The sequence below is a fragment of the Corythoichthys intestinalis genome, chromosome 21, assembly GCF_030265065.1.
Source record: "Corythoichthys intestinalis isolate RoL2023-P3 chromosome 21, ASM3026506v1, whole genome shotgun sequence".
In the NCBI taxonomy this organism is placed as follows: domain Eukaryota; kingdom Metazoa; phylum Chordata; class Actinopteri; order Syngnathiformes; family Syngnathidae; genus Corythoichthys; species Corythoichthys intestinalis.
The window spans coordinates 13854904-13882855 of NC_080415.1; the positions used below are offsets into that span (position 1 = coordinate 13854904).

At 38.0% G+C, this 27952-nt stretch overlaps 1 protein-coding gene across 5 annotated transcripts in view; it reads right to left on the reverse strand.

Moving 5' to 3' along the window:
• Window positions 1-27952, reverse strand: part of tanc2b (tetratricopeptide repeat, ankyrin repeat and coiled-coil containing 2b) — a 299572-nt gene that overhangs the window by 45801 nt on the left and 225819 nt on the right. For all 5 annotated transcript variants that reach the window (XM_057825716.1, XM_057825713.1, XM_057825714.1 and 2 more), the window contains 2 exons: window positions 23836-24019; window positions 19378-19641 (listed from right to left, as the gene is read on the reverse strand). In XM_057825716.1, the coding sequence (XP_057681699.1) occupies window positions 19378-19641; window positions 23836-24019 (448 nt within the window). The remainder of the gene's footprint in view (window positions 1-19377; window positions 19642-23835; window positions 24020-27952) is intronic.

Consider the following 27952-nt stretch of genomic DNA (forward strand, 5'->3'; position numbering starts at 1 on the left):
TAACAATCAAAATTCATGTTCTTTGCTAATTATTTCTTCAGTTACTGATCCAGTTGTTTCATTAACTGCTAATTATGGTACTAAGTAAAACTTTATTTGACAGTAGTGCCATAAAACTGTCACCATAATACTATACAATAATACTGACCATAATAATTATGACTTGACACTGGCATGAACATTAATGAATGCTTATGACAGATGCCATTTTGTGTCATCCGGCAAATGATCTCACTTTTGAATGGATGTAAAAGATCTGAGCTGGACATAAATGGAATAAGTAACTTAATTTGATGGATGACACTTAATGACACCTGTCATAAACATTCATTAATGCCCATGATAGTGTCTTATGGGAGTCTTATGACAACACTGTCGAATAAAGTGTTACCTATTAACCCAAATAAATCAACAAATAAGACGCACTGCACTATAAACCACAGTTTTCAAAATGAGGAGAAAAAGTAGTGACTAATAGTCTGAAAATTATGGTATTTGGTGTGGCCCATCTGTTTTTATGCGCTCGATTGTGTCTCGAATGGGTGAATTCCTAACAAAATTTGTCAAAATACAAACCCTGGAACTCCCTCAAAATGGCTGCTTTAAACCAAAATGGCTGACTTCCTTTTCAATTTCAGGCATGGGTGACTTTTTAAAGTCTCTTGATAAACAAGCCCACCACCAAATTTGGTGGTGATTGGTGAAACAGCTGCCGGGGGCTAATTGAAATTAAAGCAAGCAGTGATGACTGGGCCCTCGCAACCCCATTTTCATGGCAAAATCCTCCAAATGATCATCTAACTTTGACACTATTCTCTGCCCACATTACACATCGTAGGCAAGAGGCTTGGCAATTAAGTGTCGCCCATCTGTCTAGGACAGAGCTTCCAATTGTGGCTCATTTGGGCAAATTCCCTCGTTAAAGTTGGAATTTGCTCAAAATGGCTGACTTCCTGTTCAGTTTGGAGCATGGGTCCTTGATACTTTTTCATGCATCATTTTATGATTGACATATCCTCCCAATTTTGTGTCAATCAGAGGAAGCGGCGAGGAAGGCTAATTTGTTTTCTTAATTTGAAGTGGTTCTCTGAAGTACAGCACACATAAACACTAAAAATACATATTTTACAACATATTAACTAGCTTTGATACGCATCTCTGTGTAGTAGTATTCTCTTCATCTTTACCAATACAATTCAGCACACAAATTAGGGCTGCAGCTATCGAATATTTTAGCAATCGAGTAATCAACTGAAAATTCTATCGAGTAATCGGATAAAACTTTTTTTTTTTTTTTTGCAAGGTAAAGAGCAATTATAAATATACATAAAAACAAGACATTTCATCTAATATTGAACCATTTTCAGTCAATCAATGTCTTTATTTTCGATGTAAATTGTTGAAAACAGCCAACAATTGCATCTCAGATCGTGAGGAAAAGCGGCATGGAAAATGATGGAATGAATGAATGTACTCTCGGATCATAGAAGCCCTGCCTCACATCAAAGTCATCTGCCTTAGGTGCACTATTTTCGGCTTGAATTCCTTGAGCTGAGGCCAATGGCTGGCTGGAGCCCTGGTGGCCATTATTCTTGCTTCATCATGCTTTTATGCCATTGGCGTAATCACCTGTCACTCAAACATGTCGGAAGTAGCGGCAAAGTTGGATCTTTGTGTCACAATGATTCAATAAAAACTTTATACTTATAAAAAATGCTTTCAAAACTTTTAGTACTTCAAATAAAAAATGAGTTAAAAAAAAAAAAAATATATATATATATATATATATTTTTTTTTTTTAGGGAAGGGCAATTGTATTTTTGAAAAAGATTTTTTCTTTGATTGAAAATAGTGTTTTTGATTGAAGCAAGTTTTTCTGGGATTGAATGATTTAGACAAATATGTCCTACCCATAATATGGCCCAAACCAAAAAAGGATTGCTTCAATCAAAGAAAACAGTTTAAATAAAAAATTAAGTGTTCAAATGCAAAATTCTGAGTCTCAAATAGTTTATCGCATTCAAAAACTTTTTTTCTATGATGGAATTTTTATTTTTTTTTTTTGGATTGAAGTGATTTTTCTTTTGAAAATATTTTTTGTTGTTGTTTGAAGCAACTTATTTTTTGATTACATAATAAAAGCCCAAATGCAAAACTACATTAATTCAATCAAAAAAGTTGTTCCAATCAAAAGAAACTTCAATTGAACTTCAATCAAAATAAAAAAATTCAATCAAATAAAAGTTTTCAAATGCATTATTCTGAGTTTCAAATTTATTTTTGCATTCAAACACATTTTTTTTTGATAGAAGTGACTTTTTTTTTATTTTTATTTTTTTATTGAAAATATATTTTGATTGAAGCGACTTTTTTTATTGTATTGAATAATAAAGACACAAATCTACCTCCATAGAAACCTAGCCCTCTGCAGGACTAACGTTACGTGAGCGAGTGACAGCGAGCGACATCTTATTTATTAGCGCTGAGAATCTACTGCTTTAAGATGGCGGCTGTTAACTAATGCCGCCCAGTCTGTAATTTCGCATCTAGTTCTACATAGATGTGATATCTATGAGACGCATCAGATGCTACCTGCTACTACCGTAGCATCATGCGGACGTAGTTTTTAGCAACGTCGGAGTAGTTTGTAGCGGCTGTCGGCTGCGGTAAGGTTTTTTTTTTTTTTTTTTTTTTTAACTCTTTCACTCCCAGCCATTTTCACCAGAGCAAGGCCCTTCGCTCCCGGCCGTTTTTTCTGGATTTTGACTGATTTTGCAAGGCCCACAGAAAATTCTGTTCTATTGCTATATAAACTTTGAACCCACCAAAAGAAAGATTGGACTCTCTTCTTTCAGCAGAAAAAAAAAGTAAGTTCGTATCTTTTTCCATTCTTTAGAAATCAGCATTAGAAAATAGCTTAGTTTGAGCAATTTTCCAATTTCTGATGAAAAAACGGAGAAAATGAGCTTTTTGTAAACGCATACATTTCAAACATAACTTTGACTTTAACAAAGCTATTTTTTGCATTAGTTACATCCCAAACATCTGAATAATGTTTTCCTTTTACAAAATACTATGAACAACCAGACAAATAGAGCTTTAGATAGAATAGTACCAATTTATTCACACACAACGACTGAGAGATGACGGTTTGTTGCCGAGATGACGCCGTTGTCGCCACGTCAGCTGTGTAAACTTTTCCCTCATCGTTGTCTGTCTCACAAAGATGGATTATTTTTGCATTTCTGCGGGGTCTGCTAGGCGAGCCGCTCCACGGGGGGTTTCACTCGTTTTGCACGATCGTCCAGCGCCTGGTGTCCCAGGCTTCCTCTCGTTGTTTTGTCCGGTCGGAGCGCCGCCTGGGCTCAATCCGCCAGCGCTTTGACAATGCTGGCCAGCCGTTCACTGCTGTTGAATCGGCTTGTCTAGTCTTCCAAAATGCGCTACTGCCCTCCAGTGGCCAGTTTTATTGCTTTAAAATTGGTTTGGAGCGTTTTTCTTTGTTTCTCAGATACAGCGGAAGCTATATATGCTTCTTATAAAAAAAAAACGCAAAAGACGTATAAATACGGTTGTGGGACAGTTGAGCATTTAAAAATAAAACGTATTTATACGGTTCCGGGAGCAAATGAGTTAAATTACTTCTTTCTCTACGCACGTGACGTCGGTGCGTTGTCCCGCATTAAAAGTAGTCTGGGCAAAATTAAATTCCTCGATGTGAATAAAAATACTCGGACCAGATTTTAAACTCGAGTTACTCGAGTTGTTCGAGTATTCGTTTCAGCTCTAACACAAATACAACGACTGTGCGTTAGAATTAACGACTGTTTAACTACTAGTGCGACTTTGGACTTGGTACACTGCAAATTTATCACTTCTTAGTCAGATTATTTTTCTTAAATCTAGTAAAATAATTTTCTCCATCTTGTTTTGAGTGTTAAAGACTAGTTAACAGATTAATGAGTCAGATTATTCACTTACTTTATGTAAATATGACTAATTATTCTTATTAGGCCCATACATCTAAAAGTTAGTCATTGCATACAAAGTTTATTACTTAACTAAAACTAAACTTTAGTACTAAACTAAAATTCAAATAAATTTGCAAACTGAAAAAGATGAATATCAAAAATGGCATTTAAATGCTCAATTGGTTTTCCATACATGGCCTAACAATGCAAAGAGGTCAGTGAATGTTCATGGATAAAGTGCATACAGCAATATGGACTCCAGAGGCATTCCTCCGCTAGAGAAAAACTAGGTGGATTCGCCCATCCGCCCTGTAGAATTCCCTCTTCTCGCCGTCTGTCACTCGGCAGATCCCTCCCAGGATTAATTAGCCGTGCAGATGAATGTCTTATTCATGAAGCCCGGCGCTGGCTGCTGATTGTTTCGCGGCAAACGTGCGATGAGATTAGATAGCGGCAGACGTGATAGACCTTCACAGCCCAACCTCACAACGTGACAAACGAGGGTAAATATGAGCCCCAACAATGAACTTTAGTGGACTGCTACAAGAAAAAATGGAAAAGGAGGAGACCACCACCAGTTTTTCCTGAAGGAATAGATGAGTGTTGAACAAGTAAGGCAAGTATTTTCTCCTCTACCCCTAAAAGAACTAAACCAAGAGCCACTGTGCCTTGGAAGCTTGCCGATACACTTCCAATTTGATTTAATCTAACATCTCCATATGACATCTATCAAGTTGTACTCGCATAACTAAGCAAACTGATAAAAGGCTATTTTGAGTCTAAATTAGGTTGTAAAATTACCAGCTCTAAACTTCATTTTCACTAGTATCAATCATTTTATTTAACAGAAGTCATGCCGTTCAAATGTGGATGAGAAAGTGATTCCAGAGAAAAACTAATTCCAGTTGACAATTATTTTTTTTCGTGTGATAACATAACATTTGATCACTCAGAATTCATCGTTGACTGTGTTGTTTTTGTGAACAATGACAACAACGAAAATATTTCGTCGAGGAAGAATTTTTTTCATGACGACGTGATGATTAGGATGTTAAACGCTCGGACAACTTTTTTCTTTTACATACAGTTCGTGGCCTCAAAGGGTTTAACTGAAAATAATGTACTGCTTTTCCTGCTGGACCTGAAGGAGGTTGTGGCTAAGTTGTCCTGTCCCCTTTGCTGAAAAGCAGCCCCAAAGCATGAGGTTTCCACACCCATACTTCACAGTGGGGATGGTGTTCTTTGGATTGTACTCATCCTTCTTTTTCCTCCACAAACCACGAATAAAGTTTGCAACAGGTTTTCCTCCACAAACCACGAATAAAGCTTGCAACAAAAAGTTCTACTTTGGTCTCATCTGGCCACATGACTTTCTCCCATGACCACTCAGCATCAGTCTGATGGTCGGTGGCAACCTTCAGGTGGGCCTTCACATCTACTGGCTTCAACCTTCTGAGCAATGCATGATTTTAAACAATTGCACCGTAGTGTTCTACTAACACTAGCCTTTGAAACTGTGCATCCAGCTCTCTTCAGGTCATTGATCAGCTCCTGCCGTGTAGTTCTAGGCTGAGCCCTCACTTTTCTCATCATGAGTGATGCCCCCAATGAGAGATTTTACATGGAGCCCCAGTCTGAGGTAGATTATCAGTCATGTTTAGCCTTTTCCATTTTCTGACAATAACTGCAACTGTTGATTTATTCTCACCAAGCTAGGAAGCAAAGAAAAGACCTAAATTTTAGGTGATGTGTGTTATGAAGCGTAATGACATTGTTAGGCAAGAAATAAGAATTTTAGATTTAAAAGTTTTTCGAGTGAAAGCCCTGATTTAAAAAAACAAAAAATTAGTCACATCTGAGATGCTATTTTTGGCTGTTTTCAACAATGTAAATCGAAAATAAAGACATTGATTGTCTGAAAATGGTTAAATATTAGGGTGAAATGTCTTGTTTTCTCATGTATATTTATACTTGCTCTTTACCTAAAAAAAGGTTTTATACGATACTCGATTAATAGATAGAATTTTCACTCGATTACTAAAATATTTGATAGCTGCAGCCCTAGTTCATTCGCTGCCATACCTCCCAGTTCAAATGGATTGGACCTCTACTCGTGATAAACTCATTCTAATTCACAGCAGAAGCTTGTTTTTCTGTTTATTAGTTGTTTTGTGGAATATCTTAGGATGGTTTTCTCAGCAATGTATTGATAATCGCCATATTGTGAGTAGGGCTGCAGCTATCGATTATTTTAGTAACGATTAATCGGTGAACTAGTTAGTTCGAATAATCAAGTAAACGGATAAGGAACATAAAGAAATTAAAATATCTGAGCTGAGCCACAAAGAGTATGAAAAAACTAAATCAATGAGGATCTAAGTACAACAAAAGAACAATTGGCTAACTTACATAGCAAAAGTCCGCTAGCTTAAATGCTATAAAATGGGAGCATTTTTTCTATTTTTCTTTTTACAATGCTCTTTACACATTGTTTGAACACATATTCCCACAAAAAAACAGCTAAATATACCTATAGACTAAATTACGAATGCATTAAAAAAACCTTAAGTCAAACAAAAACTTAGCTTATGTTGGTCTTAACAGGGAGCAGCTGGATTCAACCATGTGAAATCAGTTATGTCATAGTCACTGTTGCCACTAGAGGGCAGTGTATCCATTCAAACCAATAAAACTAAATGGCAACACTTAAAAAAACAATTTTTTCTTTGGTGTTTTTCGAAAGCTCTCTGGTCTTGCCCATGGTAGCAGTTGGATTATGACTGATTGTGGGGTGCACAGGTGACAATATTGAGCACAAACGGGTGGTGGGTGGGTGGTTACTCAAGGGTCATGGGGTAAAGGACTTTTTTTTTTTTTTTTTTTTTTAAGGTAGACTGACAACTCTTTGAGTGTCATAATTATTGCTGATTCTCTGGGGTACAAATACTTATGAACCCCAGTAAATTACAAATAAATTATTGAAAAATCATACAATGTAACTTCCGGATTTTCTTTTAGATTATGTCTCTATAAGTGGAAATGAATCTATGGTTGAAATTTCAGACCTCTACCTATTTTCTAGATGGGTGAACTTGCAAAATCACAAGGAGTGCAAATACTTCTGCTCCTCACTGGTTATACTGTACATATATTAACATTTTTGCATCGGGAGAAAATACTTTTTACTTTTTTACTTGTAAAATTAATTTAAAATCAAGTACTTTTGTATGTTTACTTGAGTATTTTTTTTTTCCTTATACACTTATACTATGATTTTTAGATACGTATACTATAATTTTTTGCACCTGTATTTGCACTTTTACTTAAGTTTAAAAAAAAAACACCCCTGGATAGAAGGGTTGCCGTATTCCAGCATTCTAATGTTAGAATGTCAAGGTAATTCTGCGAGTGCCTCCCATTGACCCCAAGTGCAAGACCCAGCAGCCCCTCCGTCTTGCTTGATTTCGTCCCGTGTTTCTAAACGCCATCAGGCTTCTGCTGACTAATCAAGTGTGCTTCCGAGATCCAAAAAGCGAGCTGCACGAGCTTTTCAAAGTGGAAGTAAAATGGCAACTCAGAACATTGAAAGGCTTGGCCCCGAGGGGGTTGGTGTGTGGAGGGGGGCCTATAACTTAGTCTCTGAGAGGGGCAAGGGAAGACATTAATCTGCTGCTAAGCCAGGGAGGAATGACTCAGGGCCACTGAGCTGAAAAGGCTCCATTTTCTCAATTTTCAATGCGAGGACTCCAATCTGTGTGCTCATCTTGTCTATCTGCAATGCAGCAGTCTGCTCACATCACGTCCGCCGCTGCTGTGCCAACGGGATAAGTCTGCACTGAGGCACATTGGCGGCGGGAAAAAGAGGAAGAGTGTTTGGGAAGCAAAACGGGGGGAAAAAGCTGCTGGAGTGGAGGGAAAGCAGGTGGCTACCAAGGAAGGTACAATTTGGGTAGGAGCGGGCGTCAGAAAAGAAGAGAAACAAAGCAGTGGGGTGAAAGCAAAATGATGAAAAGAAAAAAATGGCAACCAACAAGGATAGGAGGATTTTAGGAAGGTGAAAGAAGGAAAAAAATCTTTAACCACTTGATTTAAATTTATCAAAAATACCAAATATAGAAAATTAATTCGAAAGAAATGCAGCTAAAAATGAGAAAATCATGAAAATAAAAATCATAAAAGGATTGAAAATAATAGGGAAAAAAGTAAATATTGGAAATTAATTCAAAATAAACATTTTGTTTAAAAATAACAAAAATGATTAAACAGTTATTTTGGAAAATGTATACACTGGTATGAAAAAGTATCTGAACCTTTTGGAATTTCTCACATTTCTGTATAAAATCACCACCAAATGTGATCTGATCTTTGTCAAAATCACACAGATGAAAAAACAGTCTGCTTTAACTCAAACCACTTAAAAATTTATAGGTTTTCATATTTTATTAAGGATAGCATGCAAACAATGACAGAAGGGGGAAAATAAGAGTAAGCGAACCCTCTGCCTAAGGAGACTTAAAGAGCAATTGACAAAAAGTCAGGTGTGTTCCTAATCACTGATGAGTGGTTTACAGCGGCCCTGCCCACTATAAAACACACACTTGGTAAGAAATGTCTTGATGAGAAGCATTGTCTGGTGTGCATCATGGCTCGGACAAAAGAGGTGTCTGAAGACCTGCGATCGAGGATTGTAGACTTGTATAAAGCTGGGAAAGGATACAAAACCATCTCTAAAAGTCTGGATATTCATCAATCGACAGTCAGAGAAGTTGTCTACAAATGGAGAGTTTGGCACTGTTGCTTCGCTCCCAAGGAGTGCCCGTCCACCAAAGATAACACCAAGAGTTCAGTGTAGAGTACTCAGAGAGGTAAAATAGAACCTAGAGTGTCTGCTAAAGACTTACAGAAATCACTGACACAGTCCAATATCTCTGTGCACACATCAACTACATGTAAAACAATGGCAAAGAATGGTGTTCATGGGAGGACTCCACGGAGGAAGCCACTGCTGTCTAAAAAAACATTGCTGCTCGTTTAATGTTTGCAAAAAGGCGCATGGACACTCCACAGAAGTTTTGGCAAAATATTTTGGGGACTGACAAAACCTAAGTTGAATTGTTTGGGAGCAACACACAAGGTCGTGTGTGGAGGATAAATGGAACAGCTCACCAACATCAACACCTTATTCCCACCATGAATCATGGCGGAGGGAGCATCATGATTCGGGGGCTGTTTTGCTTCCTCAGCGCCTGGAATCGCTTGAAACTTGCAATCATTAATGGAAGAATGAATTCAAAAGTTTATCAGGATGTTTTGCAGGAAAATCTGAGGCCGTCTGTCGAGACAGTTGAAGCTAAAAAGAGGATGGATGCTGCAACAAGACAATGATCCAAAACACAGAAGTAAATCAACTTCAGAATGGGTCAGAAGAACAAAATAAACGTTCTGGAGTGGCCAAGTCCAGACTTGAACCCCACTGAAATGCTGGGGGTGACCTAAAGACAGCGATTCATGCCAGGCATTCCAGAAATCTGACTGAATTTCAGCATTTTTTTTTTTTTTTTTTAAGAAAAGATTAATGATGATCGATGTGCTAGACTGATCTGCAGCTACAGGAAGCATTTGGTTGAAGTTATTGCTGCCAAAGGGGGGGAGAACATAATATTAAATGTAATGTAATGGTTCACTGACTTATTTTTCCCCCTTCCGTTATTGTTTGCATACTATCCTCAATAAAATATGAAAACCTATAAATTTTTAAGTGGTTTGAGTTAAAGCAGACTGTTTTTTCATCTGTGTGATTTTGACAAAGATCCGATCACATTTGATGGGGATTTTATGCAGAAATGTGAGAAATTCCAAAAGGTTCTGATACTTTTTCATACCAATGTAACATAAATTTAACAAAAGGAATTTATTTATAAACTTCTCCTTTTTGTTTAAGTTTTATATTTTCAATAAATTATTTTCTCCATTTTTTAGTCATTTATTCACAGTATATATTTTATTTGAACATTTCTATTTGTTTTCTTTTTCAATATATATGGTGGAAAACACAAGACTGAAAAAGCAATTTCTGCTCTTGCACTCCTCTTTCAAAGAAACTGCTGTATTTTAAGCCATATAAACTGTTGTGTTTGATAGAACAATATGTATATATGCTGCCATAGCAGATTCATGGCACATTAAGCCCCCGAACTCTTTTTAATTTGTCCGTTTTACCCTGGAAACACCCGTTTACAAATGTCGCGCAACCGCTTTTGTTTCAACCCAGCCATAAAACAAAGGTAATTAATTGTATTTATTATTCAAAATGTCCTTCATTTTTAGCTTCGAATCATTAATTAATGTCTAATATTTCGTTTAAAAACAAAAAACAAAAACGACTTTAAAAAATTATTCACTCGCATATTTTAAACTTTTAAACAAATGACGTCACAATGAAAAAAATGGTGTCTTTAAAAAAGTTACGGATATCTACCTCATAACAATCGCTTAATAGTATTTTTACTATTACTATTAATAGTATTTATGTTAGAATGATGAAAATTGATCCAAAGGAAAAAAAAAAAAAAAAAAAAAAAAACATTTAAAGTTCTTGATGTCTGCAATTTCTGCATTGCGACCCTTGTTAAGTTGTCATATTATATTATTTATTCATATTATATTAATTATATTATGTTTAGGGCTGTCAAACGATTAAAATTTTTAATCGAGTTAATTACAGTTTAAAAATTAATTAATCGTATTTAATCGCAATTAATCGCAATTCAAACCATCTCTAAAATATGCCATATTTTTCTGTAAATTATTGTTGGAATGGAAAGATAAGACACACGACGGATATATACATACAATATACTGTACATAAGTACTGTATTTGTTTATTGTGACAATAAATCCACAAATGGCATTAACATTCTTTCTGTTAAAGTGATCCACGGATAGAAAGACTTGTAGTTCGTAAACGATAAATGTTAGAGTTACAAGTTATAGTAATTTTATATTAAAACCCCTCTTCATGTTTTCGTTTTAATAAAATTTGTAAAATTTTCAATCAAAAGTAGAGCTAATATAATAAGAAGAATAAAAATAATAAAAACAGAGTGACCAAAGTCTAAGTTTTACGTGTATTTTGCATAGCTATTTTGATATGGAATGCCAGTTCATTTTGCATTATTGTTTAACTGTGTGTCAGAATAGGGCCTAATTACTATAGACTGAAGTGCTTTTCTTTTTGTGAACATTATTTTTTTTGGGAGAGATAGGAATATTATTTTTGTTGTGCTTTCACTAAACGATACTTACAGTATCTGTACATATCTTACCCAAAATACAACAAGAGACACATAATTGCCACTAAAAGAAAGAAAACTTACCGAAATATGTGTGGAGCACAAATAGCAATTTGCATTGCATTGTGAATACAGCATAAACGTCTCACAACTACTAATTCTCCCACGTTTAGAAGAAATAACATGAGTATGGAACGGCGCTGCCCCCAAGCGGCCGTTGGCATTCTCTTCACTCTTAATGTCCATAAACGGCCTCAGTGTAATAATCTGTTTGAGGCAATATGCGAGATGGTCATTCACCCAAGCGCCAGCAGAGGACGGCAAAACTCCATAACAACAAGTGAGCGTTTCAGTGTACTGTCATTTAAATCTGTCTGAGCAGGACATCTGCGTTAATTGCGTCAAATATTTTAACGTGATTAATTTAAAAAATTAATTAACGCCCGTTAACGCGATGATTTTGACAGCCCTAATTATGTTATATATTATCACTCATAAAATCCCCCAAAAATCCAGCTGTGGCAATTCACAACTGTGTCTTGACACTCAGTGATACGTGCTGCATTGAGTTTTTGGATAAAAACAAGGTAATTACACGATAACATCTCGTTAAAGTCATGGCGTCTTTAATTCTGCTCTTTCATGCTCTCACCTTCAGATAGGGTTTCACTGTTTTAAAAAAATATTTTTTTTTTATATGCCCTCCTGTTCAAAAATTTTCTTCCCCCAGAAAATTGAGATTTTAAGCTTTCCAATGATGTATCACACATGCATATCGGACAGTTTTGAAAGTTGGCCAAATTGGGGGTCTCAGAGCGGAACTTCAAGTCACCTGAGTGTTTTCCGCCATATATACTGTATATTTTGTATGAGTCTTTTTTTTTCTTACTTATTGGCTGCCATTGACTGCGATCGACGTCAACTCGAATTGGCCTGGGGGGCTGGCAGCGATGGTTTGATCCCCCTAGTCAAATTGGATTGGACGTCTATCGCCGTCTATGGCAGTAAAACATGATCACTCAATGCCAGCAATCCCAGTTGAAATGGATCTGATGTCTAAGACCGCCAATAACAGTGAATGAGTGAATTTTTTCACTATATTTTTTTAAGTAAGTGTTCTATATTTATTTTATGTACTTATGTATTCCCCCAATGCCGTTTAATGTACGTATGTTTCAATGTAAATTCAGGCAACAAGTGGTTAAAACGGTATGGTGGAAAGAAGTTAAAGCTTGTTTTAAGACACGAAATGCAAAAGAGGAATGACTGAAAGATTAAAACTGGTAAGAAAGGAGTAAAAAGGCCATTATGTTTGAAAAAGTAATCATATCATATCATAATGCATGAATACTAATGTCAGTACTAGCTGATGTGAGATTGCCCCGACTACCCGGCGGACTTGATGTGATGAATAATGTAAGCGAGGCATTTATTGGAGGATATCGAATGGCATTACTCCTTCTGATGGGAGAGCGGTGCTGCGCCTGCATGAGGTAACCAAGGAGCCTCCCGCCTCCCTTCGTGCCCCCCTCCTCATCCACCGCACATGAAAGCGAATCTTCCTCACTCGGGGGGAAAGAAGCAGTTAACGCCCGAGGCTTTTGATGTTCTGCCGCCCGCGTGAGAGTGGCCAATCGGAAGCCTGTGCCACGATGGCTCTTTGCGGAGGAAAAAAGTGAGAAGAAGGGATTACGGAATTCTGCTGTTTCAGGCCTTCCAGGTTTTCCCATCATGCAACTTTAAGAACTGCTTTACGGAGGAGCCCCGCATCATCGTTTGCTTGATGTTCGAGCACCATAAAGTTGGGATAGCAGTCATTGGCCTTGAAATCAGAATTTCACATTCTAAACTTGACTTCAAAATCTAATTAAAAAAAACCAACGGAATTTACAAACTCAAAGGTTGGTTTTTCAAATAATGTTTTGGAAGCTGGATGAGGGATTCAAACACGGATTTGAACTTTAGAGCCACAGTCATGGCTATTTTAAACCAAGATCAGGGTTTAAAATGAGGGTTTCAAACCTAGATTACAGTTTTTGAATTGAATTTAACCGTTCTAAAAGAACAAGTTCAAATCCTCAGCAATTTACAAATTCCTAATTTGGAAGACCAAGCTTGGCTCCAAACCCTATTCTTAAACCCTACCGAAGACTTGAAACCCAGTTAAGAGGAGAGGTGGGTAGTAACAAGTTATATTTACTCAATTACATTTACCGTAATTCTCACACTATAAGGCGCACCTGACAAGAAGCCTCACCCACCAAATTTGGCATGAAAAAGGCATTTGATCATAGAAAAGCCACAGCTGTCCTCACTGTATTATGGGATATTTACACCAAAATATATTCACAGGTAACACTTTATTTGACAGCGGCATCATACGACTGTCATAAGGCCAAATGAACCACCATAAACCATGTTTATTGCTACAAGAAGCTTCATTTGGCCATCAATGCTCCCTTGGGGGAGACAGTCAACCTCTGCTGCCACCTGCTGTCAATACTGTTGTCATCCAACATGCCTCCTAGCATGCATTTCGGTGCTAAAGATTTAAATAATAATCAAAGTTCATGTTCAGTTGTATTTATTTCTCCAGTTACTGTTCCAGTTGTTTCATTATTTCTAGTTATGGTATTTGGTAACACTTTATTTGACAGTGGTGCCATAAGACTGTCATAAGACAATCATAATTATGACATGACACCGTCATGAGCTTTAATGAATGTTTAGAACAGATGTCATTTAGTGTTATGCGGCAAATTATCTTATGGATGTAAAAGATTCAAGCTGGACATGAATGGAGTTAGTGACATAATTTGCTAAATCTGTCATAAGCATTCAGTAATATCCATTATAATGTCATGTCATAATTATGATGGTCTTATGACAGTTTTATGACGCCACTGTCATATAAAGTGTGACCCATTAACCCACATAAATCAACAAATAGGCCGCACTGGACTATAAGCCACAGGATTCAAAATGAAGGGGAAAAAATGGCGTCCTACAGTCCAAAAATTACGGTAGTTGAGTAATTTTTTGAGGAAAAACATACTTCTTAGACTAGTTTTACCATACCATACTTTTTACTTTTACTTGCGTAGATTTGTGAGGAAAAAACGCTACTCTTACTCCGCTACTTTGGGCTACACTAGTGACGTTACATTTTTCGTCTTTATTCTACAAATTGACTTTATTTTTGCCAGAGATGCTGAGAGTGGCTCCACCAGTCACACCAATAAGACGTCCTAACAATAATCACATGACCAATCTGACCAAACAATGCAGCCACATGACCACACATAAGCTTGCAGAGTCGGAAGCCCTAGGATTACGCCGGGCTGTTCAATCGCGCGGTGAAACTATTTGATTCAAGATTACTCCAAAGCGTGGATTTCATCTTCTCTCTCAGTTTTTATTTGGCACCGAAAGACCACGGAAAACCGGAGATATGATCGTTTTCAAGTCATGATAGGAAAGGCACATTTTTATCCACTAGAGGGCACTCATGCTGTTTGGACGGGTGCTGTTTCTTAGTGTTCTAATCGGACTTCTATGATTATTGTGTATTCTTTTTTTATGTTATGTAATAGGTTATAGTAGAGTATGTGCTAAGAGAAAAAATACCAGTTTTTAAAAAATAAGTCAGACACAGTAAGCAATTCCTTACCATGGTATTAATCTCTTCAGTATTCTTTTCACGGAATACTTTTTTTTACTTTTACTTTAGTAAATGTTTGGATGACTACTTTTACTGTTACGTGAAGTAACGCTACTCTTACTTGAGTTAAACTTTTGGCTATTCTACCCACCTTTGTTTGAGAACTTGACCTTGGCTTGAAACAATAACACTGTGGAACACAATCCGTGTTGTTTTCGGGGATGGAATCAAAAACTGATCCCAGTTTTTCTCAATCACGGCAAGTTTTTGAACTGTAAGTATTTTCTTAAAAACATAAAAAAATTCAACTACTTAACAAACGTGCTTGAAATATGGAAAAATGGGGCAATGTTTATTCAACACTATTATACGTTTACAAAGCATATGGCTAGTTGTGTGCATTTAGCAACAACATAGTCACAGGTAAACTGTGGAGAAAAAAGAAGATATAATCTGAGGTAGGCCTGCATGATATACAGTAACATTTGAACATTGCGATGTGCGCATGCGTGATAGTCCCATCTAGTGCTCCAACGATTAATCGATTAACACGAGTAATTCGATTAGAAAAAAGCTTCGAATCAAATTTTGCTGGTTTGAGGATTCGTTTTCGGTAATTAGAGTGGCGTTGTAATAGGTTGTTTTGACAGTGTTTGCATCTAGTTTTATTGATTCGGGTGGAAACACTGCCCTCTGGTGGCAATACTGAATATGACATAAGTCGTCTAACATGGCTGAATCCAGCTGCTCCCTGTTAAGACCAAAATAAGGTATGTTTTTGTTTGACCTAATATGAGTCTAGAGCTGAAACGAATACTCGAGCAACTCGAGTAACTCAAGTTTAAAAACTGATCCGAGTAATTTTATTCACCTCGAGGAATCGCTAATTTTGCCAGCTCTAAGCATCACATTTTGCCCGGACTACACTTAATGCGGGACAACGCGCTGACGTCACGAGCGTAGAGGAAGAAGCAATTAAAAAAAAAAAAAAAAAAAACCTTACTGCAGCCGACAGCCGCTACAAACTACGCCGACGTTGCTAAAAACTAAACCTGCATGATGCTAGTTTGGTAGCAGGTAGTGTCCGATGCGTCTCATAGATATCGCATGCATTTAAGACTAGATGCGAAATGACAGACACGGCTGCGTCTGGGCAGCGTTAGTAAACAGCCGCCATCTTTAAGCAGTAGACTTCTCATCGCTAATAAATAAAACGTTACTGTCACTCGCTAACGTAACGTTAGCCCCTCGGAGGGCTAGGTTTGTATTGATTTTGACCACTGTTGATGCGTGGCTGACGTGTCTTACATACAGGCTTTATTTAATCTGTAAAAACACAGCGCTGTAGAGTGATGAGAGTGTAAAATTAAAACATAATAAAGCTAACTGTCAGTTTTAGCTCAGTAGTCATTGCTGAATAAAAAACCCAGTACCACTGGTCCCTAATGTGCTCCAATACAGCAGGTATCATACATTTATTTTGAACACTGCAAAAAACTCAAAATCCTATCAGTTCTTACAGTTTAGACTAACTTAAAACTTAATTAGAACTTAAAAACAGCTTGGCACAGATGGAAATTAAATTGAAACACGTGGGAAAAACACCTAACTTTTAAGTGATGTGTGTTATCAAGCGTCATGACATTTTTAGGTAAGAAATATGTTTTTTTTTTTTAATAAGAAGAAGTTTTTTGAGTGAAAGCAGTGAATTTTTTTTTCTAGTCACATCTGAGATGCAATTGTTGGCTGTTTTCAACAATGTACATCGAAAATAAAGACATTGATTGACTGAAAATGGTTCAATATTGGATTAAATGTCTTTTTTTCTGATGTATATTTATAATTGCTCTTTACCTAAAAAAAAAATGTTTTATCCGATTACTCGATTACTAAAATATTCGATAGCTGCAGCCCTATATGAGTCTGTTCATGCATTCGTTATTTAGTTTAGAAGTATATATAGCTGTTTTTTTGTGGGACAATGTCCTTGAACGATTTGTCAAAAGCTTTGTTAAAAAAAAAACATTAGCATTTTATAGCATTTAAACTTAACAGACTTTTGCTATGCAAGTTACCCAATTGTTCTTTTGTTTTACTTTGTTGACTCAGACCTAAAATTTGACAGCCATCTAAAGTCCGTCACTAAATCCACTTATTACCACCTAAAAAATATAACTAGAATTAAGGGGCTTCTGACTCAACAAGACATGGAAAAACTTATGCATGCATTCATTTTCAGCAGATTGGACTACTGCAACGGTATATTTACAGGTCTTGATAAAAAATCAGTCAGGAAGCTGCAGCTAGTACAGAATGCTGCAGCCAGAGTCCTCACAAATACAAGGAAGCTGGACCACATTACACCGGTTTTGAAATCGCTACACTGGCTTCCAGTGAGTCAAAGGATAGACTATAAAATACTACTGCTCGTCTACAAAACACTTACGGGCCTTGGACCAAAATACATGCTTGACTTGTTAGATTCCTATGAGACATCTAGACCCCTAAGGTCGTCTGGAACCGGTCTTCTCCATGTTCCAAGAACAAGAACCAAGCAGGGTGAGGCAGCATTTAGTTATTATGCTCCTGACCTCTGGAACAAGTTACCCGAACGTCTGAAGTATGCTCAAACTGTTAGCTCCTTTAAATCAGGGCTAAAAACGCTTTTGTTTAGCACTGCATATCCATAACTGTCTATATAATTCAATCTATCTGCTTTCTATTCCTCTTGTGCTTATCTCCATTGCTGATTTCAATAATTGTTATTAGTAGTAGTTTTTGTTTTATTTTTATTTATTTATTTTTATTCTGTGATTAAATGCGATCTTTTGTCTTGGTTTTTACGTTGTTTTGATTTAAATGTGATTTTTATGGTCTTCATGTGATGTAAAGCACTTTGAATTGCCTTGTGTTGAATTGTGCTATATAAATAAATTTGCCTTGCCTTGCCTTGCCTTTGTTTATCCACATTTATTTTTTTTTACACTGAGGCTAAACTCAAGTATTTCAATTTATTTTGATGTCATTTATTGCTCTTGTGAAATGAAAGTGCAACTGCAAGATATTTTATTTTGTATTCTCATTTAATGATCTTTTGAAAGTGCAATCTTAATAAGACAAAATAAATGTTGTTGGAAGCATAAACACTTGTTTCTTTGTTTTACATCTCCTCCTAAAATGTATTCTGCAATGCATTAGATATTTGTAATCCGATTACACGATTATTCAAACTAAAAAAATCGATCGCTTAATCATTACCTAAATGGCTGCAGCCCTAGTCTCATCGCAGGACTGATTGCTTTTTTTGGTTGTTTCTTTGTTTTTTTGAAGATGAAAACTTCTGTTTTGCTTCATAAAAGACATGTCCTCCTGAATCTCTTTTACATACAGAAATCTTCATCATTCACAGATGAACCCCTTCAACCCGGATTAAATGATATATGAATACAGTGTGATCATGTTGAGTCATCCAAAGTCTTCCCAAACAGCTATCCAAGTCATCTGGTGAAAATTCTTCTAGTTTTACAGTCGCAAAATTTATCGCAATATATCGCAAACCGCAAAAATCATAATGTTTGTTTTTTCCAATGTCATTAATCCCTAATCTGAGGTCAATTTTGGATTCCGCACCCAAAGATTTTATAAACATAATGTAGCTCCCTGATTTAAAAAAAGAAAAAAAAAAAGACTGCCCCCCCCCCCCCCCCCCCTAAATTGTTGCCCATTGACCCGATCATGAAACTAGCCAAGGTTTGAAGTCTGAAACCTTAATGTAAAACATGAACCTTGGCTCCAAACCCTAGTTTAACACCCAAATATTGGCTACAAACCAAAACTCAAAAGTAATTTGAAGTCATTAAGGCCTCGTTCGGACAGGCAGCAAAATCCGATTTTTAGCCCATTCACACTCTTTTGCAGTCTGAACAGTGACAAAGCACAGAAATCCGATTTCTGCGAGACGGATTGAAACCACATACGTTTCATATCAGATATGGACAAGATGCTTCTCAGTCTGAACAGCTTGTGTCAATATTGTGGCCCAGTTTGAACAGGCCAAGATCTGGTTTGGACACTTGCTAAAAATAGTGTGAACAGTCAGCCCTAAAAATCAGATTTGAGGAGGAATCAGATTGGAATCAGAAATGCCTGCAGTCTGAACGCAGCCTAATACGGACTCGATAACCTGTTATGAAATGAAAAACCCATTACTGATTTGGAACCCTATCCTTAGCGCTAAAAAAAAAGGAAACTTTAAAACTTGAAACATCAATCTGTCTCGATACCCTAATTTTAACTTCGCCTAATAAAGGGTGTGACAAAGGATGAAAGCGAGCAGGAAAAGAAAGGAGTAAAGAGGTTGGTTGCTGAAATATGTCACTACTGTGAGTGTCTTCAAATGTCAAGTAAGCATATTTCCAGAAGGGAGAGACTCAGGGGGGTGGGAAAGACTCACCAGCCACAGAATTGGGGCGGGGCATTAGGTACAGAGGGATGGAATGGGCCGAGTGCGAGGACATGCTCTCCAGGCTGCGCTCGGGGATCTTGTTGAGGCTGTACGTGGACGCTGTCATGTTCTCGTCAACACGGTACAGGAAGGAGTCCATGCCTGATTTTTGCGACTGCCACAGCTTCAGGTTGCCGCGTGAGCCCTCCATGCTTCCTCCGCTATGCTTGCTGCCGCCACGCTCCATGTTCTCAGAGTAGCTGGTCAGAGTGGCTATGGATACAAATAATGGTAGTTAGGAACCTAATTTGGCAACTACAAGGAGACTTAAAACCCTAAACTTTGCTTGATGCTGGGGATGTGATCGGTCCAGTACAGCGAGTGATCGGAAATCGGGCCCGATCACATCATTTCCAGAAGATTGTGTTATTAAAATTAGGGATGTCCTGATCCAGGTTTTTGCACTTCCGATCCGATACCGATATTTTTTTGCACTTCCGATCAGATACTGATACTGGCCGATACCGGCCTATCTGAGCATGTGTTAAAGTTTATTTAGCCTCCTTATTTAAGTTGTCAGACTCATGTTGAAAAGGGTTTTAGTACTCTTGATAACAACTAGCCAGCTAAATTAGTTGAGTTTGAATAACACACAATGGTTGGTAACAACAAACTGACCTGTTTATTCAGTGATAAACACAAAACATTATAAATAACAAACAGAAATGGCATAGTCAGTAAAACGTACAGTGCCTTGCAAAAGTATTCGGCCCCCTTGAACCTTGCAACCTTTCGCCACATTTCAGGCTTCAAACATTAAGATATAACATTTTAATTTTTTGTCAAGAATCAACAACAAGTGGGACACAATCGTAAAGTGGAACAAAATTTATTGGATAATTTAAACTTTTTTAACAAATAAAAAACTGAAAAGTGGGGCGTGCAATATTATTCGGCCCCCTTGCGTTAATACTTTGTAGCGCCACATTTTGCTCCAATTACAGCTGCAAGTCGCTTGGGGTATGTTTCTATCAGTTTTGCACATCGAGAGACTGACATTCTTGCCCATTCTTCCTTGCAAAAGAGCTCGAGCTCAGTGAGGTTGGATGGAGAGTGTTTGTGAACAGCAGTCTTCAGCTCTTTCCACAGATTCTCGATTGGATTCAGGTCTGGACTTTGACTTGGCCTTTCTAACACCTGGATGGTAAATGGTAAATGGTGTTATACTTATATAGCGCTTTTCCACCTTTCAAGGCGCTCAAAGCACTTTACACTATCTCGCCATTCACCTACTGGTGACGCAGCACCAGGAGCAACATGGGGTTCAGTATCTTGCCCAAGGATACTTAGGCGAGTTCATCAGGGCGAAGAATCGAACCCACAACCTCTGGGTTGGGGGACAACTACTCTACCACTGAGCCACGCCACCCCCCATACGGGGGATACGTTTATTTTTGAACCATTCCATTGTAGATTTGGCTTTATGTTTTGGATCATTGTCCTGTTGGAAGATAAATCTCCGTCCCAGTCTCAGGTCTCGTGCAGATACCAACAGGTTTTCTTCCAGAATGTTCCTGTATTTGGCTGCATCCATCTTCCCGTCAATTTTAACCATCTTCCCTGTCCCTGCTGAAGAAAAGCAGGCCCAAACCATGATGCTGCCACCATGTTTGCCAGTGGGGATGGTGTGTTCAGGGTGATGAGCTGTGTTGCTTTTACGCCAAACATATCGTTTTGCATTGTGGCCAAAAAGTTCAATTTTGGTTTCATCTGACCAGAGCACCTTCTTCCACATGTTTGGTGTATCTCCCAGGTGGCTTGTGGCAAACTTTAAACAAGACTTTTTATGGATATCTTTGAGAAATGGCTTTCTTCTTGCCACTCTTCCATAAAGGCCAGATTTGTGCAGTGTACGACTGATTGTTGTCCTATGGACAGACTCTCCCACCTCAGCTGTAGATCTCTGCAGTTCATCCAGAGTGATCACGGGCCTCTTGGCTGCATCTCTGATCAGTTTTCTCCTTGTTTGAGAAGAAAGTTTGGAAGGACGGCCGGGTCTTGGTAGATTTGCAGTGGTCTGATGCTCCTTCCATTTCAATATGATGGCTTGCACAGTGCTGCTTGAGATGTTTAAAGCTTGGGAAATCTTTTTGTATCCAAATCCGGCTTTAAACTTCTCCACAACAGTATCTCGGACCTGCCTGGTGTGTTCCTTGGTTTTCATAATGCTCTCTGCACTTTAAACAGAACCCTGAGACTATCACAGAGCAGGTGCATTTATACGGAGACTTGATTACACACAGGTGGATTCTATTTATCATCATCGGTCATTTAGGACAACATTGGATCATTCAAAGATCCTCACTGAACTTCTGGAGTGAGTTTGCTGCACTGAAAGTAAAGGGGCCGAATAATATTGCCCGCCCCACTTTTCAGTTTTTTATTTGTTAAAAAAGTTTAAATTATCCAATAAATGTTGTTCCACTTCACGATTGTGCTCCACTTGCTGTTGATTCTTGACAAAAAAATTAAATTTCATATCTTTATGTTTGAAGCCTGAAATGTGGCGAAAGGTTGCAATATTCAAGGGGGCCGAATACTTTTGCAAGGCACTGTACAAATATTATTGTAAACTGTCTTAAAAAAGCAAAACACACAACCTCAGTGGAAAATAAAGTATTAACTCAGCATCAATTCGCTGCTTTTGAACAACTGTACCAAGGCTTTAAAAAAATCTGTGCAAATAATACTATTTTAAACCAAAAGTGGCTTCTACTCCCCAATCTTCTCCACACGTTGTTGCTCCAGCTTGATCTATTCTACACACTCCCTTCAGCTGTTTGCCCTGGATGCAGTCCCAGCATGATGGGGAGATTTTTTTTGAGAAAGACAAGCATTTCAAGATGCTCAGGTGACAGCTGACATTATTCACTTTAAATTTACATTGCAGTCATAATGTAGGAGATGCTGCAGAGGTAAATTAGGAGATGGTAATGCTAGTGTGCTGAGGGTGTGCCGAAAAATGCGAACCGGATTTTAACGCAACCGAAGCTAAAACTGGAATGGATTATGTTAATCAGCGTGCTGGAAAACCCGGACCGGACTTTAAAAAAATGGATTGGGAGTCTGGATCGGAATTTTTCCGTGTCGGCCGATCCGATACTGATGCGCATTTTTTCGATCCGATCCAAATATCGGATTGGGACAACCCTAATTAAAATTCATTTATTTATTTTTAGTTATTAACTCATTGGCTGCCATTGCCATTGCCAACTGCAATGAAACATGATCGCTCAATGCCAGCCTAGGTAACGCAGACGTACAGTGTATCACAAAAGTGAGTACACCCCTCGCATTTCTGCAGGTAATTAAGTATATGTTTTCATGGGACAACACTGACAAAATGACACTTTGACACAATGAACAGTAGTCTGGGTGCAGCTTATATAGTAGAGTTAATTTATTTTCCCCTCAAAATAACTCAAAATATAGCCATTAATATCTAAACCCCTGGCAACATAGTGAGTACACCCCTTTGAAAAAACTTACTTCCCTACATGTCCAACTTGAGTACTGCTTGTCATTTTCCCTCCAAAATGTCATGTGACTCGTTACAGGAGTGCTGTCAGCATTGCTCCAGAGATTGAAGAGGTGGGGGGTCACTCTAAATCAAATTGTTGTGCATGGCTGTCATCCCAGGAGGAAGCCTCTTCTGAAGACGGTACACAAGAAAGCCCGCCCGTCTCATCAGACCATAGGACATGGTTCCAGTAATCCATGTGCTTTGTTGACATGTCTTCAGCAAACTGTTTGCGGGCTTTCTTGTGTATGTCTTCAGAAGAGGCTTCCTCCTGGGGATGTAGAGTGCGGCGTATGGTCAGAGCACTAACAAGCTGACCCCCCACCTCTTCAATCTCTGCAGCAATGCTGACAGCACTCCTGTAACTAGTCACATGACATTTTGGAGGGAAAATGACAAGGAGTACTCAATTTGGACATTTAGGGATGTACTTAGTTTCTATGCGGTGTACTCACTTTTGTTGCCAGAGGTCTAGATATTAATGGCTATATTTTGAGTTATTTTGAGGGGGAAATAAATTAACTCTATTATATAAGCTGCACACACACTACTTTTCATTGTGTAAAAGTGTCATTCTGTCAGTGTTGTCCCATGAAAACATATATTTAAATATCTGCAGAAATGCGAGGGGTGTACTCACTTTTGTGATACACTGTACATGCAAAAAATATGTGATCTGGACATCAGTAGTCTCTTTAGTCAATTTTACTGAATAATATAAAATTTGGTTGGTATGTCGATAATAAATAGAGGCATACAAAGTCTGAAGAAGCTAGTATGTCAGAAAAGACTCGGCAAAACTAGTAAATTAAAAATATGTGATCGAAACTTCCCTACTGGGAACCCTAACTAATACATGAAAACAGTAGATTTAGAGGCATTCTCACCTATGATTCCGCTGTCCCGGCTTTCCAGCGTGGAGGTGGGACTGGTGACGGAGCCATAGGCGCACTCCCTTGTTCCCGCCTGGCCCGGCATGATGGCGGGCAGGGTGGAACAGGGGCTGCCCGCGGGGGGAGATGCGGTGCTGCTGGTTAACGTGGAGCATGGGCTGATGCGCTGGTTCTGGGCCTGGAGAGACACACAATATAAATAATCCAATGTAAAAAAAAAAAAAAAAAAAAAAAACTACATTATGTATATTACATTATTATTAGAATATGTGGTTACCCCTCATATGGAGTTACCGGAGGTGAGTAGTAACGCGTTACATTTACTCCGTCACATTTACTTGAGTAACTTTTTGAGAAAAATGTACTCCTAAGAGTAGTTTTCCTAAGCTGTACTTTTTACCTTTACTTGAGTAGATTTGTGAAGAAGAAATGCTACTCTTACTACTACTACTACTTTGGGCTACACTAGTCATTACATTTTTCCTCTTTATACAACATATTCAAAGATTTGACTTTTTTTTTTTTTTTTGCCAGAAAGCGCCAATAGTGGTGCTACCAGTTTCACTAATGAGACGTCGCAACAATAATCACGACTCCATTATACCATTCAGACACAATCTTACCATTCTATGATCGCGCCGGCCTGTTTAATCATTTCGCGTCTTTAAAGCACCATAAAAAATTAAATATTTGACATCGAACGCTGCCATCAACATGACTCGACAGCACAGATTTTAACCTCTCTCCCAGTTTTTATTTGGCACTGATTGACTACAGAAAACTGGAAATCTTTTAATTTAATAATTATCATGATTTGGGGCTGTTTTGCTCCCTCGGGGCTTGGACAACTTGCAATCATTAATGGAAGAATGAATTCAAAAGTTTATCTGAATGTTTTGCAAGAAAACCCAAGGCCGACTGTCAGACAGTTGAACCTAAAAAGAGGATGGATGCTGCAACAAGACAATGATCCAAAACACAGAAGTAAATCAACTTCAGAATGGTTTCAGAAGAACAAAATACATGTTCTGGACTGGCCAAGTTAAAGTCCACACTTCAACCCCATTGAAATACTGTGGCATGATCTAAAGACAGCGATTCATGCCAGACATCCCAGGAATCTGACTGAACTGCAGCAGTTTTGTAGAGAAGAATAGGCAAGATTAGTCCTGATCGATGTGCCAGACTGATTTGCAGCTACAGGAAGCGTCTGGTTGAAGTTATTGCTGCCAAAGTGAGGGTTCACTGACTTATTTTTCCTTCTTCTGTCATTGTTTGCATAATATCCTCATTAAAATATGAAAACCTACAGTATAAATGTTTGAGTGGTTTTAGTTAAAGCAGACATTGATTTTTCATCTGTGTGATTTTGACAGTTCAGATCACATTTAATGGTGACTTTATGCAGAGATGTAAGGAATTCCAAAAAGTTCTGATACTTTTTCATACCACTGTATGTTCCTTAAATTTTCATTATTTGAAAAAAAAATGTTTACCTTATTTTCAGTTTTAATGTACATAATATGTTCTTAAGTAGTTAAAATTGAGGTTTTGCATTTAGATGTGAGGAAATGAGGGAACACAAAAATTAGGAGATAGAGGTTGGGTAACTGTTGTTTTTTTTTTGTTAACTGTTATTTTGCAAATCATTGAAAAAAAATACAATTTTGAATTAAAATTAGTTTCTCATTTACTGTTTGCATTTTAACAGTATGTGTAATGCATTGGCCTAATGCATGTGTAAAACCATTTTTTTGGGCTGTGTGTTCATGTTATAGATATAACTGTGCCAAATAGTCTTCTCGGCATTTCAGTGGATTTAGGAGGTTTGAAAAAAGTAAAATAAAAAATTCTGTCTCTATGGCGACCATCATGTCAGGGAGTTCCGGCAAGAAAATCTAGCCACTTTCAACCATTTATAACCGACCATTTGTTGACCAATCACTCATCGTAAACTCACTCTTCCTCTAACCAACACGCATACCCCCATCAAGTTTGACAATCGTGCGAATTAGAAATGTCCCGATCCGATATTTGGATCGGATCGGACGCCGATATGGGCAAAAAAAATCTGCATCGGTATCGGATTGGCCGACACGGAAAAATTCCGATCCAGACTTCCGATCCAGTTTTTTTAAAGTGCAGTCCGGGTTTTCCAGCGCACAGATTTACATAATCTATTCCAGTTTTTGCTTCGGTTTCTCTAAAGTCCGGTCCGCATTTTACAGCACACCTTCAACACACTATATTACCGTCTCCCAATTTACCGAGAGACTTTATCGGTAAAAATGTCAGCTGTGTGGGATCATTTCACCTTAAAGGACGACAAAGACGAAGAGGCAGAGTGCAACATATGCCACAATAAAGTCAAGCGTGGTGGTAAAGTTGTAAGAAGTTTTAATACAACCAACCTAATCAAGCATTTAGCGAAATACCACCGCAAACAATATGAGGAGTATGTTAAGAAAACCGAAGACAAAAAGAAAGGTCCTACACAACTAACACTGGCAGAAACTTTTGCTATACGTGACAAACTGGCACTCGACAGTCCCAAAGCCCAGGGAATAACAAGAGTCATTGCCGAAGAATTCATTCTGGATGACAAGCCATTATCTCTCGTGAGTAAAGACGCACCAACCAACACTTAGAACCACGGTACAACACGCCCGGCCGTCATTACATCCTTGGGCGATTCGGCCGTGGAAGATTCGAGAACGATTCACAAACATCCAAATTCCGATTATTGAAATACGTCAAATAAAGCGGAACTAATACACAGCGCGGTCTTCGGGACGCAATGAGAAACGGGCCGCATTGTGTCCCGAGAGTAAACCTCATGCTTGTCATAGACCCGGGTAATGCCAATGCTCGACTCACGGCTTAAGCTCAACTCATGCCGCAGGATAAAAAACACAAGAATACCTGACTGCTGCTAACAGCCACTACAAACTACGTCAACATCGTTTTACTGTAGATAATAGATATCATATGTATATAGAACTAGATTCAAGATGACAGACTTGACGGCGTTAGCAACATTGAAGTTTGGAAAACTACATGCGTTAGTAAACAGCCGCCATCTTAAAGCAGGAGACTTCCCTAGTAGGCTGTTGTGAACCTTCCAAGCGAACCTAATTAACTTTTTATCTAAAATACTCCTAAATCGGCAAAATCTTGACTTGAATCTATCTTCAAAACAGTTTTAAAGCTTTAACATGTCGAAAGTAGACAGAAAGGAAATTATGGAATACCGGGAGCAATTTTAACAACTTTAACAGTTGTTTCGCAAAATTAAATGAACTGAATGTAGCTTAAAGCTGCTGATACAGAATGGTGACTTGAGTATTTTATTTACTGTTTTAAAATGTTTAAAATTTTCCACTGAGGTTGTTTGTGTGTTTTGCTTTTTTAAGACAGTTTACAATATTATTTGCACGTTTTATTGACTGACTATGCTATTTCTGTTTGTTATTTATAATGTTTTGTGTTTTTTTTACTGAATAAACAGGTCAGTTTCTTGTTACCAACCGTTGTGTGTTATTCAAACTCACCTAATTCAGCTGGCTAGTTGTCATCAAGAGTACTAAAACCCTTTTCAACATGAGTCTGACAACCAAGTAAGGAGGCTAAATAACTTTAAACTTTAACACATGCTCAGATAGGCCGGTATCGGTATCGGCCAGTATCGGTATCGGATCGGAAGTGCATAACAATATCCGTATCGGATGGGCAAAAACCTGAATCGGGACATCCCTAGTGCGAATCCTAGTCTGCGAACACACACAGATTGATTCTTTTAAACAATAGTTTGATAAGCTGGCACACTGTGCATAGCAGGTGTCAGAAAAGTTTCAAACTCAAACTACAAACAACCAAGTCCAACATTTGTTCAGTGTCTCAGGACGACCGAGGACTGCTTCATGAGCATGGAAGGAAATTCTGAATTCTACAGTTCCTGGTCAAGAGTAACCTCACCCGACCTTGTTATTTCCCACCCTGCTCTTTCCAGAGATTTCAGTAATCATCAAAAGGACGTGAAGACGTAGAGCACATCAACATGACAAATGCGACAGAACGTCAAATGATTCAGAAAGAATCTTTCCAGGAGTGC